Source organism: Malaclemys terrapin, assembly GCF_027887155.1.
Source record: "Malaclemys terrapin pileata isolate rMalTer1 chromosome 20 unlocalized genomic scaffold, rMalTer1.hap1 SUPER_20_unloc_1, whole genome shotgun sequence".
In the NCBI taxonomy this organism is placed as follows: domain Eukaryota; kingdom Metazoa; phylum Chordata; order Testudines; family Emydidae; genus Malaclemys; species Malaclemys terrapin.
The window spans coordinates 1,735,709-1,749,894 of record NW_026530188.1 but is presented as its reverse complement, the minus strand read 5'-3'; the positions used below and the strand labels follow the sequence as shown (position 1 = coordinate 1,749,894).

The following is a 14,186-nucleotide window of genomic DNA, read 5'->3' as shown; positions in this document are numbered from 1 at the left end:
GGTCTCTGTGACTCCTCCCCCTGAGTTGGCCAGTGAACATCACTCTCCCAATTTGGGAAACTGAGTCATGAAGAGAAGGTGAGTCAACTACACGAGCCACTAGACCCCACTCCCCTCCCAGAACTGTGGAGAGAACCCAGGAGTCCTGGCTTCTCTGCTTGGCCTCTCAGGAGAGGTTCTGCCGTTTCTCTGAGATGCGGCTTCATGCGTCACCGCTGGCTCTGCCCTCGTTCAGTGCCGGCTGCCGCTGCCTGTTCACTGCGCCAGAAATAGCATCTCAGCCCTGGGGCGAGCTGTCCTCCAGCGGAGTTAGAGGGGCTGTTCCCCCCTTGCCCTGCCCCACCGGTGGCTGCATGGCGGGGGCGGGCGCACCACTCCTGTGCAGCGTGGGGTGGCTGTTCCCAGCTGCTCCGCCCCAGAGGTGGCTGCATGGCGGGGGCGGGCGCACCACTCCTGTGCAGCGTGGGGTGGCTGTTCCCAGCTGCTCCGCCCCAGAGGTGGCTGCATGTTGGGGCCGGGCGCACCACTCCTGTGCAGCGTGGGGTGGCTGTTCCCAGCTGCTCCGCCCCAGAGGTGGCTGCATGTTGGGGCCGGGCGCACCACTCCTGTGCAGTGTGGGGTGGCTGTTCCCAGCTGCTCCGCCCCAGAGGTGGCTGCATGGCGGGGGCGGGCGCACCACTCCTGTGCAGCGTGGGGTGGCTGTTCCCAGCTGCTCCGCCCCAGAGGTGGCTGCATGTTGGGACCGGGCGCACCACTCCTGTGCAGTGTGGGGTGGCTGTTCCCAGCTGCTCCGCCCCAGAGGTGGCTGCATGGCGGGGGCGGGCGCACCACTCCTGTGCAGCGTGGGGTGGCTGTTCCCAGCTGCTCCGCCCCAGAGGTGGCTGCATGTTGGGGCCGGGCGCACCACTCCTGTGCAGCGTGGGGTGGCTGTTCCCAGCTGCTCCGCCCCAGAGGTGGCTGCATGTTGGGGCCGGGCGCACCACTCCTGTGCAGCGTGGGGTGGCTGTTCCCAGCTGCTCCGCCCCAGAGGTGGCTGCATGTTGGGGCCGGGCGCACCACTCCTGTGCAGCGTGGGGTGGCTGTTCCCCCCTTGCCCTGCCCCACCGGTGGCTGCATGGCGGGGGCGGGCGCACCACTCGTGTGCAGCAGTGGGTGGCTGTTCCCAGCTGCTCCGCCCCAGAGGTGGCTGCATGGCGGGGGCGGGCGCACCACTCCTGTGCAGCGTGGGGTGGCTGTTCCCCCCTTGCCCTGCCCCACCGGTGGCTGCATGGCGGGGCCGGGCGCACCACTCCTGTGCAGCGTGGGGTGGCTGTTCCCAGCTGCTCCGCCCCAGAGGTGGCTGCATGTTGGGGCCGGGCGCACCACTCCTGTGCAGCAGTGGGTGGCTGTTCCCAGCTGCTCCGCCCCAGAGGTGGCTGCATGTTGGGGCCGGGCGCACCACTCCTGTGCAGCAGTGGGTGGCTGTTCCCAGCTGCTCCGCCCCAGAGGTGGCTGCATGGCGGGGGCGGGCGCACCACTCCTGTGCAGCGTGGGGTGGCTGTTCCCAGCTGCTCCGCCCCAGAGGTGGCTGCATGGCGGGGCCGGGCGCACCACTCCTGTGCAGCGTGGGGTGGCTGTTCCCCCCTTGCCCTGCCCCACCGGTGGCTGCATGGCGGGGGCGGGCGCACCACTCCTGTGCAGCGTGGGGTGGCTGTTCCCAGCTGCTCCGCCCCAGAGGTGGCTGCATGGCGGGGGCGGGCGCACCACTCCTGTGCAGCGTGGGGTGGCTGTTCCCAGCTGCTCTGCCCCAGAGGTGGCTGCATGGCGGGGGCGGGCGCACCACTCCTGTGCAGCGTGGGGTGGCTGTTCCCAGCTGCTCCGCCCCAGAGGTGGCTGCATGGCGGGGGCGGGCGCACCACTCCTGTGCAGCAGTGGGTGGCTGTTCCCAGCTGCTCCGCCCCAGAGGTGGCTGCATGTTGGGGCCGGGCGCACCACTCCTGTGCAGCAGTGGGTGGCTGTTCCCAGCTGCTCCGCCCCAGAGGTGGCTGCATGTTGGGGCCGGGCGCACCACTCCTGTGCAGCGTGGGGTGGCTGTTCCCAGCTGCTCCGCCCCAGAGGTGGCTGCATGTTGGGGCCGGGCGCACCACTCCTGTGCAGCAGTGGGTGGCTGTTCCCAGCTGCTCCGCCCCAGAGGTGGCTGCATGTCGGGGCTGGGCGCACTACCCCTGTGCAGCGGTGGGTGACTGCTCCCCCCCAGAGCTGGCTGGGGCCCAGAACCACCTCCCGCCTGGCCAGTCGGGGTGGCTGCGGGGTTGGGGGGTGAGGTCTAAGCTGTGGCCAGGGCCGGGCCATAGGGGAATTGGTGCCGGGAGGGAGGTGTCTGTTAATCCCATGGGGGCTGGGGGACAGGCCCCCCATGGGGAATTCCAGGTGCCCTGCACCAGGCACAGTGGAGTCACCTGGGACCTGATCCAGGAAAGCACAGCGGTGGGGGTGGGGGGAGCCCGGGGCTGGGGGTTGCGGCTGAGGGGCACCGGCCGAGCTGGGGGCCGCGAGTGAGGGGCACCGGCAGAGCTGGGGGGGCTGTGGGTCGGCAGTGACGGGGGGGGGGGTCCGTGACAGACTCTCCAGTCCGCAGCGAGACGTTTCCTTCTCCTGGCGTCTGCGGCAGATGCTGAAATATTCATGGGGAACCGAACCCCCTGGGGGGCGACTGGGCCTCATCATGGCAGCCCTCCCACACCCTCCCCCCCACTCCTGACCCACAGCCCCCCATAGCCCCACCCGGGGCTCCCCAGCCCTGCCAGTGCCCCCCACTCCAGCCCCCCATAGCCCCGCCCTGGTGTCCCAGAGCTCTGACAGTTCCCCCCACTTCCAACCACAGCCCCCCATAACCCAGCTGTGGGCTCCCTGCAGCTCTGCCAGTCCCCCCCCATCCCAACTGCAACCCCCCCATAACCCAGCCCTGGTGTCCCCCCATTCCCAACCCACAGACCCCCATAGCCCAGCCCTGTGTCCCCCCCATTCCCAACCCACAGACCCCCATAGCCCAGCCCTGTGTCCCCCCATCCCAACTGCAACCCCCCATAACCCAGCCCTGTGTCCCCCCATTCTCAACCCACAGACCCCCATAGCCCAGCCCTGTGTCCCCCTCATTCCCAACCCACAGACCCCCATAGCCCAGCCCTGTGTCCCCCCATTCTCAACCCACAGACCCCCATAGCCCAGCCCTGTGTCCCCCCCATTCCCAACCCACAGACCCCCATAGCCCAGCCCTGTGTCCCCCCATTCTCAACCCACAGACCCCCATAGCCCAGCCCTGTGTCCCCCCACCCCAACTGCAACCCCCCATAACCCAGCCCTGTGTCCCCCCATTCTCAACCCACAGACCCCCATAGCCCAGCCCTGTGTCCCCCCATTCCCAACCCACAGACCCCCATAGCCCAGCCCTGTGTCCCCCCATCCCAACTGCAACCCCCCATAACCCAGCCCTGTGTCCCCCTCATTCCCAACCCACAGACCCCCATAGCCCAGCCCTGTGTCCCCCAGCTCTGTCAGTGCCCCCCCTCCCGACCGCAGCCCCCCATAGCCCCACCCTGGGCTCCCCAGCTCTGCCGGTGCCCCCCCTCCCGCCCCACAGCCCCGATCACCCAGCCGTGGGCTCCCAGCCCCCCCCCCCCCCCCCGCCGCGCTGTAACCACGAGAGCCCCCTCCCCTCCCATATCAGGGGAGCGAACCCCGGCGTCCTAGCTCCCCCCCGCCCTCCTGTTGCCGACCTATTTCTCTCGCTCTCCCGTGCGCTCTGCTCCGCCCCGCGCGGCTGCGGTGCGCTCAGAGTCCCCGGCGGCTCCGGGCAGGCAGGAGACGGAGCCGGGCTCCGGACATGGCCCCCAGCGCCCGCGGGCGGCGGTGACTGGACCCGGACCCAGCCCCAGGTAAGCCGGGGAGCCAGGACTCCTGGGTTCTCTCCCCGACTCTGGGAGGGGAGCGGGGGCTGGTGGGTTAGAGCAGGGGGGGCTGGGAGCCAGGACTCCTGGGTTGTCTCCCCGGCTCTGCGAGGGGAGTGGGGGCTAGTGCTGAGAGCGGGCAGGGGGGCTGGGAGCCAGGACTCCTGGGTTCTCTCCCCGGCTCTGGGAGGGGAGTGGGGGTCTAGTGGTTAGAGCGGGGGGGGCTGGGAGCCAGGACTCCTGGGTTCTTTTCCTGGCAGGGAGGGGAGTGGGGTCTGGTGGTTAGAGCGGGGGTGGGGGGGGGGGCTGGGAGCCAGGACTCCTGGGCTCTCTCCCCGGCTCTGGGACAGGAGCAGGGTCTCGTGGTTACTGGGGGGGCAGGTTGCAGTTGTCTCTGGGGGGTGGCAGCTCTAGGCACATTTTGCTTGTAAGGGAACCAGCGGGTGAAGTTTGGCAAAGTTAGAAGGAGCTGAAGCTTGGCCCCCTGCGAAGGGGGTCTGGGCTGATGGGAGCAGGGTAGGGGGCTCCCTCTCTCCCCCAGCACTCAGGACCGGGCACTGGGGGGGCACCGGGCTGAGGGGAGCAGGGTAGGGGGCTCCCGCTCTCCCCCGGCACTCAGGACCGGGTACTGGGGGGCACCAGGCTGAGGGGAGCGGGGTGAGGGCTGGGCAGAAGCCAGGCGCTGGGGAGCTCCATACTGTGGGGAGCAGGATGAGGGGCTGGGCAGGGGCGCGTTCGGGACCAGGCGCTGTGCTGTGTGGAGCAGGGCAGGGAGCAGGGTTGGGGGTTGGGCAGGGGGCGCTCTCCCCTGGCCGGTCAGGACCAGGTGCTGTGGGGGCACCGTGGGGCAGGGAGCAGGGTGAGGGGCTGGGCAGGGGGTGCTCTCTCCTGGCAGTCAGGGCTGGGCTTTGGGGGGTGCTGTGCTGCGGGGGTCTGGGTGGGGGGCTGGGCAGGGGGTGCTCTCCCTTGGCCAGTCAGGGCCGGGTGGTGCTGGTGGGGGGGTCCCTGATTTACTCACTGACCCAAGCGGCTCTCACTTGCCAACCGCTGCTCTGAGCATTTTCAGTTCTTAGCCTCTCCCCCGACCCCTTTGCCCTGCTCTGTGTGTGTGTGTGTGTGTGTGTTTTTTTTTGCCTGAGTGTGTAGGTGCCCTCAGCGGCCAGGCCCTGCTCTGTGTTGGGGTGCGCAGCTGTAGTGTGGTGTTTGTGTTTGCGATGATGTGTTGTGTGTGGCTTTGCGCCTGTGCACTTGCACTATGTGGCCCAGCTGCGTTGTGTGTCTGTTCCGTGTGTATGGTTGCAGTGTTGTGTCTGAGCATTGGGTGCAGTTGTGGTGTTTGTGTGATTACAGTGTGGGGCATGTTCTGTGTTTCACAGGTAGTGTTGGGTGGTGTGGGATTTTTTCACGTTGGCTGTATGTCTGTGCATGGATGGGTTCTGTTGTGTGTATTGCAGTGTGTGTGCACGGCTGTGTTGCGTGTGTCACAGTGTGTGTCGCAGCATGTGTGTGTGGTTGTAATGTGTGTGTCACAGTATGTGGACATGGTTGTCTTCGCATGGTGCATATCTCGCAGCGTGTGTGTGCAGTTGTCTTGTGTGCATTGACGTGTGTGTGCAGTTGTGGTGCATGTATGCGGTTATGGTGTGTATGTGTGAGGTTGTGGGGTGTGTGTCAGTGGGTGTGCATGGCTGTATGGTGTGCATGTGTGTGTGCGCAGTTGTGTGGTGTGCATGGGAGTGTGAATAGTTGGGTCCATGTGTGCGGTTGTGCTGTGTGTGTCAGTGTGTGCACGTGGGTGTGTGGTGTGCATGGGATGTGTGCACAGTTGTGTGGTGTGCATGGTGCATGTGTGCAATTGTGGTGTATGTGTGTGGTTATGGTGCATGTGCCGTAGTATGTGTGTGCAATTCTGATGTATGGTTGTGGTGTGTGTGGTTGTGTGTGCGGTTGTGGGGTGTATGTGGCATATGTGTGTGGCCGTGGGGTGGGCGTGCTGCATATCTGCTGTTGTGTGGTGTGTGTCAGTATGTGTGCAATTGTGGGGTGTGTGCAGTTGTGGATGTGTGTGGGGTCTGTGTTGCAGTGCGTGTGTATGTGGGGGGTGTCACAGTGTGTGCGGTTGTGGGGGGGGTGTGCAGTTGTAGGATTTGTGAGGGGTTGTGCGGTGCGTGTGTTGCAATGTGTGTATGGTTGTGGGGTGTGGGGTGTACGTGTGTCACAGTGTGTATGCGGTTGTGCGGTGCGTGTGTCGCAGTGTGTGCACGGTTGTGTGGTGTGTGTATCGCCGTGTGTGTTTAGTTGTGTTGTGTGTGTGTCGCAGTGTGTGTGCTTGTGTGGTGTGTGTGTGTGTCGCAGTGTGGGCGTGGTTGTGGGACATGTGTCACAATGTGTGTGCAGTTGTGTGGTGTGTGTGTTGCAATATGTGTGCGGTTGTGCGGTGTGCGTGTCACAGGGTGTGTGCGGTTGTGTGGTGCGTGTGCGCAGTTGTGTGGTGTGTGTGTGTGCAGTTGTGGGGTATATGTGTTAGTGTGTGTGCGGCTGTGTGGTGCGTGTGTCGCAGTGTGCGCATGGTTGTGTGGTGCGTGTGCCTGCGGCTGTGCGGTGTGTGTCGCAGTCTGTGTGTCGATGTGTGGTGTGTATGTCGGTACCTGTCTGGGTTGCGGTTGTTGGTGCCCCTCCCCCTGCCAGGTTACACCAGGTTCCCGCTCCTGTTGCCTTCAAGCTGCTGTAGCTGGGTTGCCATGGCAACAGCGGGGGTTCTCGGGGTTACCATGGCGATAGGAGGGTTCTGGGACCATCTGGCCGGTTGTCACCACTCAGCACCCGGGGCGGGGCGGGTCCCTGCTCCCCCCCCCCAGCCCTGCCGGTGCCCCTCACTCCTGACCCGCAGCCCCCCCCCAGCCCAGCCCTGCCCCCCCCAGCTCTGCTGGTGCCCCTCACTCCCGACCTGCAGCCCCCCCCCAGCCCTGCCGGTGCCCCTCACTCCCGACCCGCAGCCCCCCCCAGCCCAGCCCCACCCCAAGCCCTGCCGGTGCCCCTCACTCCCGACCCGCAGCCCCCCCCAGCCCAGCCCTGGATCCCACCCTTTGGGTCACTGGCTCTGCCAGCCGGGCCGAGCTTTGCTGGTGTCAGAACCCAGGAGGCAGCTGTTGCCCTGGTCTGGGAACTGGCTCTGGGAGGGGAGTGGGGTCTGGTGGTGAGAGCTGGGTGGGGGGCTGGGAACCAGGACTCATGGGTTCTCTCCACAGCTCTGGGAGGGGAGTGGGGTCTGGTGGTGAGAGCTGGGTGGGGGGCTGGGAACCAGGACTCCTGGGTTCTCTCCCCAGCTCTGGGAGGGGGGCTCCCAAGTCTCTGCCGGGAGGTGATGGCAGCCCAGTTCTAACCGGGCATGAGGGGAAATTCCAGGGGAGCCGAGGTCCCGAATCCCACGGCCCCGTTCCTGACCCCACCAAGGCCCATAAGGAGCCTTCTCTGTCAGGTGACTTCCAGCCCCAGGATGGAGGATCTGTCTGGCTCAGTGGGGGGCACCAGGCTGTAGGGGGTCATTGGGGTGTGCCAGGCTGCAGGGGTAGGTGGGGGGCTCTGTGGGGGGTGCCGGGCTGCAGGGGGCAGGGAAGGGGGCACCGGGCTGCAGGGGCAGGTGGGGGGCACCATGGGGGATGCTGGCTCTGTCTCACTCCCCCGACCCCCGCCCCCCCAGGATGCCGTGGGGGTGTCTCCGGCTGCGGGAGGAGAAGAACTACAACTCCGTGGGCGACATCACGGACAAGTACGAGATCGGGGAGCTGCTGAGTGCGTGAGTATCTGGGGGAGGCCCTGCTCTCCACAGCCCGGCCCACAAAGACCCCCCCTCCCACAGCGACCCGCTCCCCAGTTTGATCACGTGCCTCAGTTTCCCTGAGGTGGGTGGAGGAGGGAGGGGGATCATTGTACCAGACTCCAGGGGAGCCCCTCCGAGGACATCTGGCACTGGGACGGGATGAACAGGGTAGGGGGTGGGGCAAAAGGGGCGGGACGGGGCCCCTCAGTTCTCCCAGGGGGACGGGGCAGGAAACCCTTGGCTGGGGACAGGGACGGGCATGAGGACGGAGGTAGGCCCTGGCGTTGCCCATCGGGGGGGGGTGCGTGTGGTTGCCCCAGCCCCCCCCCCCCCAGCCGTCCCCCCCAGCCCCTCCATTGGTGGCTTGATCCGGTTCTGTCCCGGGGCGCGGCAGAGTCCGACTCGGCCGGGCCGTGCTGTGCAGAACGCTGGCCAGCGGGGGGGAAACTGAGGCACACACTGTGCTGGGAAGGGTAGTCCCAGTAATTCGCAGGCTGTTGGGGGGTTACAGAGGGGGTGGGATGCGGGGTAGCTGGGGGGGGGGCGAGTCACGGGGGCTGTGTGACGTCTCCCCCCGACAGGAAGGAGTTCTGTGAGCTGTGCCTGGCCCGCGAGCGCCGGACCGACCGGCTTGTCGTCTGCAAGCGGTTCCGGAAGAAGGACGGCAGGAAGGTTCGACAGGCGGCCCGGAACGAGATCCTCATCCTGAAGATGTAGGTACCGGAGCAGCCCCCCCCCCGCAGCCGGGCCGGGAGTACTGGCAAAGGGGGGTCCCTGAGAGCCTTCGGCACCTGGCTCCCTTCCTCCAGTCACCCTCCCCTCCTGCAAGGGGAAACTGAGGCAGGCCCAGCCTTCAGAAAATCCCCACACACTTGCACATTTCTGGCCTTGCTGCATCTGTCGCCCCTCCCTCCCCCCCGGCATTGTTCCCCTTTGCTCGGCAGCTCGGGGGGGCCCTCGCCCTGCCGCCCTGCCCAGGGGTGAGGAGGTGGGGGTGTCCTGGCCTCTAGGGTTCCCGTTGCGAATGACTCTGGCCTCTGGCCAGTCCCTCCCCTTTGCGCTCAGTGCATGGCAGAGGGAAACTGAGGCAGACCTGGGCATCCTGGCACTTGCCAGAATTGCCACGTAGGAGTCAGGACGTCTCTTTCGGCAACAGCCGGCGTGGATCTGCTGTGCTGGGGGGGGGGGTATCTGCAGCAGGGGAGGGCAGGTGGGGGGGTATCGCTCTGGAGCGGGGGAGGGCAGGCCGGGGGCAGGAAGGAAACTGTGCCAATTGCTTGCCCCCCAATTCCTTCCCCCCCCCAGGGTGAGTCACCCCAACATCCTTCAGCTGATTGACACCTTTGAGACACGCAGGGAATTTTACATCATCCAGGAGCTGTGAGTGCTGGGGCCTGGGGGGGGGCAACCTCGGGGCGGGGAACGGGGGGGTCCCATGGTTGGGGGGGATGCCAGGGTTTGGGGGGTATTGGCTGGGGGCTGATCCCATCCTGGGAGGAGAGGGGAGTGGGGGGAGTGAGGGGATATGGGTTGGGGGACCCCCGGGGCTGGGAGCAGGGGGGAGGGGAGGGGACCCCGGGGCAGGTAGGAAGTAGGGGGGAGGGCGCTCCAGGCTCAGGAGGGGCTCGGGGGGGCCCCAGGGCTGAGCCCGCCGGTGCCGCCCCCTGCAGGGCGACGGGCGGGGACGTGTTCGACTGGATTCTGGACCTGGGCTGCTACACGGAGCGAGACGCCAGCAGCCTGATCCGGCAGGTGCTCGAGGCCCTGGCCTATCTGCACAGCCTGCACATCGTGCACCGCAACCTCAAGGTCAGGGACCCAGGCGTCCGGGTTGCCCCCACCCCCGCTCTACCCACCAGGCCCCACTCCCCTCCCAGAGCCGGGGAGAGAACCCAGGAGTCCTGGCTCCCAGCCCCCAGGTTTCACGGGCAATGAGACTCGCTGTCTGGTTTCTTTAGCTCACATCCCCACACAGTGGCCACGCCTGTGCCGTGTGGGTGGGGTGGTGGTCTTAGGGGTGGGGGCAGGCTGGGAGGGGGGAAAGGGGTGGAGTGGTGTGGGGCAGGCTGGTGGGAAGGGAGGGGGAGTGTGGGGCCGGAGGGGAGGGAGCAGGGTGGGGCCAGCACGGGGGCACTGTGCGGCAGGGGGCGCTGTGGGGCTGGCCCTGGAGGGCCAGCGGGGGGGCACGCTGTGGGGCTGGCGGGGGAGGGGGCGCTGTGGGGCTGGCGGGGGAGGGCCAGCGGGGGGGCACGCTGTGGGGCTGGCGGGGGAGGGGGCGCTGTGGGGCTGCACTGAGGGGCCGGCGGGGGGGTCTGACGCCCGGCGCCCCCCAGCTGGAGAACCTGGTCTATCACACCCAGCAAAGCCGCGCCAAAGTCGTGCTCCGGGATTTCTACCTGTCGCGCTTCGAGAACGGAGCCATCACTGAGCCCTGCGGGACGCCCGAGTACCTGGGTACGTCCCCCCTGAGTACCTGGGTACGTCCCCCCTGAGTACCTGGGTACGGCCCCCCATCCCCCCAAGTTCCTGAGTACGCCTCAAGACAAGTACCTGGGTATGCCCCCCCAAGTACCTGGGTACGGCCCCCCCAAGTACCTGGGTACGGCCCCTCTTCTCCCCGAGTACCTGGGTCCCCCCCCCGAGTACCTGGGTACGGCTCCCATCCCCCCAAGTTCCTGTGTAAGCCCCAAGATGAGTACCTGGGTACGTCCCCCCTGAGTACCTGGGTACAGCCTCCCCATCCCCCCAAGTCCCTGGGTATGCCCCAAGATGAGTACCTGGGTATGCAACCCCCATGTACCTGGGTATGGCCCCCCCATCCCCCCGAATACCTGGGTACGCCCTCCCCACGAGGACCCGGGTGCGAGGTGCCCCAGGGTACAATCTGGGCTCTCCCCTGAACTTTCTCACCCGGGCACCTTTCACCCGCCTTCGCTGCTCCTGTGTGAAATCCCCCCCCCCCCCGGCCCCCTCTGCCCTGCCCCCGGGTGAAACCCCCAGACCCCTTGCCCCTGGCCAGGGCGAGCGGCAGCCCAGTGCTGGGACAGGATCACACGCCCGGCCTGGCTTCTGCAGCCCTGGGGCCCCAGCACGTCCTTCACCACCGGAGCCCCCTGCCCCACTTCCCCGGGACCCCTGCCCCACTTCCCTGCCCTTCGGGGGCCCCTGCCTCACTTCCCCGGGACCCCTGCCCCACTTCCTTGCCCTTCGGGGGCCCCTGCTCCACTTCCCCGGGACCCCTGCTCCACTTCCCCGGGACCCCAGCCCCACTTCCCTGCCCTCCGGGGGCCCCTGCCCCACTTCGCCGTGACCCCTGCCCCACTTCCCTGCCCTCCGGGGGTTCAGCGGTGCCACGAGCAGAGAGACGGGGCGACGTGGGTCTGGGGTGTGACACTGGGTACACCTCCCCCCCCCCGAGTACCCGGGTATGACCCTCCCCCCGCCCCTGAATACCTGGTACAAACCCCTGCCCCTCCCCCGAGTACCTGGGTATGGGACCCTCCCCTGAGTACTGCCCCCACCGCCCCACCCCACCTTTGTCCTCATCCCCCCCGTTATATCTGGGGGTCTCACCCCATCTCTGTCTGCCCCCAGCCCCCGAGGTCATCGCCCGCCAGCGGTATGGGCGCCCCGTGGACTGCTGGGCCGTGGGGGTCATCCTCTTCATCCTGTGAGTGGGGGCAGGGGGTCGGGCGGTGAGGGGCTGGGGGGGTCAGATCTGGGCACGGGCTGGGGGTCAGGAGGGTGGCATTAGGCTGTACCTGGGGGGTGTCAGGGCCCTGCGACCCCCCCTGACCGCCCCTCCCCCCGCAGGCTGTCGGGGAACCCCCCGTTCTACGCCGAGGCGGAGCAGGACTCTGGTCGGGGGCAGGACCGGCAGCTCTTCCGTCAGATCCTAGCCGGGGAATACAGCTTCGACCCGCCCTACTGGGACGAGATCTCCCCCGCCGGTGAGCCCCCCGCGCCCCACAGCCCCCCACTGCGTCCCACAGCCCCGACTCCCCTACCGGGACGAGATCTCCCCCGCCGGTGAGCGCCCCACAGCCCCCCACTGCGCCCCACAGCCCCGACTCCCCTACCGGGACGAGATCTCCCCCGCCGGTGAGCCCCCTGCGCCCCACAGCCCCCCACTGCGCCCCACAGCCCCGACTCCCCTACTGGGACGAGATCTCCCCTGCCGGTGAGCCCCACAGCCCCCCACTGCGCCCCACAGCCCCGACTCCCCCTACTGGGACGAGATCTCCCCCGCCGGTGAGCCCCCCGTGCCCCATAGCCCCCCACTGCACCCCACAGCCCCGACTCCCCCTACTGGGACGAGATCTCCCCCACCAGTGAGCGCCCCACAGCCCCCCACCGCCCCGGCTCCCCCTACTGGGATGAGATCTCCCCCGCTGCTGAGCCCCCCGCATCCCACAGCCCCCCACTGTGCCCCACAGCACCCCACAGCCCCGACTCCCCTACTGGGATGAGATCTCCCCCGCCGGTGAGTCCCCCTGTGCCCCACAGCTCCCCACTGCCCCCACAGCGCCGACCCGCCCTGCTTGGACAAGCTCTCTCCCACTGATGAGACCCCCCACCACCCTGCCATCCCCCAACTCCCTGGAGCCTGCCTCACTCGTCTCCCCACATGTCCCTGCCACTCCGGGATGGGGGGGCATTCACCCCACACTGACCCCCCCCATTGCAGCCAAGAAGCTGGTGTCGCAGCTCCTGGAGGTGGATCAGGACCAGAGGATCACAGCGCAGGAGGCCCTGGGACATGTCTGGTGAGTGGGGGAGGGCCTGGGGGGCAGGGCAGCGGAGTGGGGGAGGGGCATCGTGTGTGGGGGGTTGAGTGGGGGGTGGGCGTGGGGCAGGATGGAGGTTGATGGGGGGGGTCACTCACTCTCAGCTGGGGTGCAGGGAGGTACATGGGTCCGTCTGGCCGGGCTGGGAGGCAGCTCTGTGTTGCAGGGCCTTACCCTGACACCCCCCAACCGGCTCCTCACTGCCCAGGCTAATGGCTGCCAATGTTTTATTCCCCCCCCCCGCACCCCCACAATCACCCACGCCCACCCCATCCACACCACACATCCTCCCAACCTCCCCTCCCCCCATCTCACCTGCATCCTCCCCCCACCTGGCCACCCCTCGACACCGGCCCCGCAGGATCGCGGGCAACGTGGCTTCGGAAAAGAACCTCAAGGAGGGGGTCTGTGCCCAGATCGAGAAGAACTTTGCCAAAGCCAAATGGCGGGTGAGTTTCTCCAGGGGCGCTGGGGGGGCGCTGTGCTGCGGGGGGCTGGGCAGGGGGCGCTCTCCTCTGGCAGTCGGGGCCGGGCGCTGGGGGGCGCTGTGCTGCGGGGGGCTGGGCAGGGGGCGCTCTCCTCTGGCAGTCGGGGCCGGGCGCTGGGGGGGCGCTGTGCTGCGGGGGGCTGGGCAGGCAAGGCCAGGTGCCGGGGTGGGTGCCTTGGGGTGGGGCCCTGGGGGCTGGGCAAGGGGCGCTTTCCCCTGACAGGCAGGGCCAGGCACTGGGAGGGGTGTAGGGGGGCTGGGCAGGGGGTGCATTCCCCTGGCAGGCAGGACCGGGGCCAGGGGGTGCCGTGCTGCAGGGAGTGGGTTGGGGGGCACTGTGGGGGGACAGTGGGGGGAGTATTGTGGGGCTCTCTGACCCGCTCCCCTCTCCCCACAGAAGGCCATTCGAGTCACAACCTTCATGCAGCGGCTCCGCGCCCTGGAGCCTGGCGTCCACCCCCCAATGTCGCTCCCCGAGGTGACGGTGGACGAGCCCCGCCCCACAGAACCCCCCCCCACGGAGCGACCGAGTGAGCCAGCGGGGCCCACGGAAGAAAAGACGCAATAACCCCTTTGTACAGCTCCGTGCACCCGGATCGGACCCAGCGCCCCCTAGAGGGGAAAGGCCCCGGGGCCCATTCCCAACCTGGCTCTGTCCCCACCCCTGCCCCCAGCTCAGGACCGGCCCATGGGACTGGGATGTGCATGTCCATCCATCCAGGCCAGGTGCATGTTTTCTGAAGATGCTATTTTAATACAGAAATCCCAGGCTGCCCCCCGCCCCCCTTGGACTTGATCTTGTCCCCCCTGCACCTACAGGGAGCCTGGAAATAACAAAATAAACAGAGATTCTGTCTCTGGCAGGTCACTTCTTCCTCGGTCGTCCCTCCAAGGGGGTCGGGGAAGGGCCTGGAGGTAGGACGGGAGAGAAGGATCTAACTGCTAGACGCCAGTCCCCTCCTGGTGCCGAGAATAGAACCCAGGAGTCCTGGTTCCCAGCACCGCTCTGCTCGACCCCCATCCCCCTCCCAGAGCTGGGGCGAGAACCCAGGAGTCCGGGCTCCCAGCCCCCCCAGTCTAACCTAATAGACCCCACGCGCCTGCCAGAGCTGGGAGAGAACCCAGGAGTCCTGGCTCCCAGAACCCCCGCCCCACCCCGCCCGGCT

The 14,186-nt window shown here is 67.6% G+C and overlaps 1 protein-coding gene across 3 annotated transcripts; it reads left to right on the top strand.

Annotated features, from left to right (window-relative positions):
• Nucleotides 1-3,805: 3,805 nt before the first annotated feature.
• On the top strand, nucleotides 3,806-13,883 carry LOC128829451 (caM kinase-like vesicle-associated protein). Of its 3 annotated transcripts, none has more exons than XM_054014886.1 (11): nucleotides 3,806-3,914; nucleotides 7,627-7,722; nucleotides 8,328-8,459; nucleotides 9,052-9,126; nucleotides 9,417-9,555; nucleotides 10,080-10,200; nucleotides 11,341-11,416; nucleotides 11,560-11,696; nucleotides 12,434-12,512; nucleotides 12,895-12,982; nucleotides 13,418-13,883. In XM_054014886.1, the coding sequence occupies exons 2-11, from the start codon at nucleotides 7,628-7,630 to the stop codon at nucleotides 13,586-13,588; spliced, it is 1,113 nt and encodes a 370-aa protein (XP_053870861.1). In that variant the 5' UTR covers nucleotides 3,806-3,914; nucleotide 7,627; the 3' UTR covers nucleotides 13,589-13,883. The 3 variants fall into 3 exon arrangements, with proteins under 3 accessions (XP_053870861.1, XP_053870860.1, XP_053870859.1); XM_054014885.1 differs by having other exon boundaries at nucleotides 3,830-3,914; nucleotides 10,107-10,200; XM_054014884.1 differs by lacking the exon at nucleotides 3,806-3,914 and adding an exon at nucleotides 7,381-7,404.
• Nucleotides 13,884-14,186: the final 303 nt, after the last annotated feature.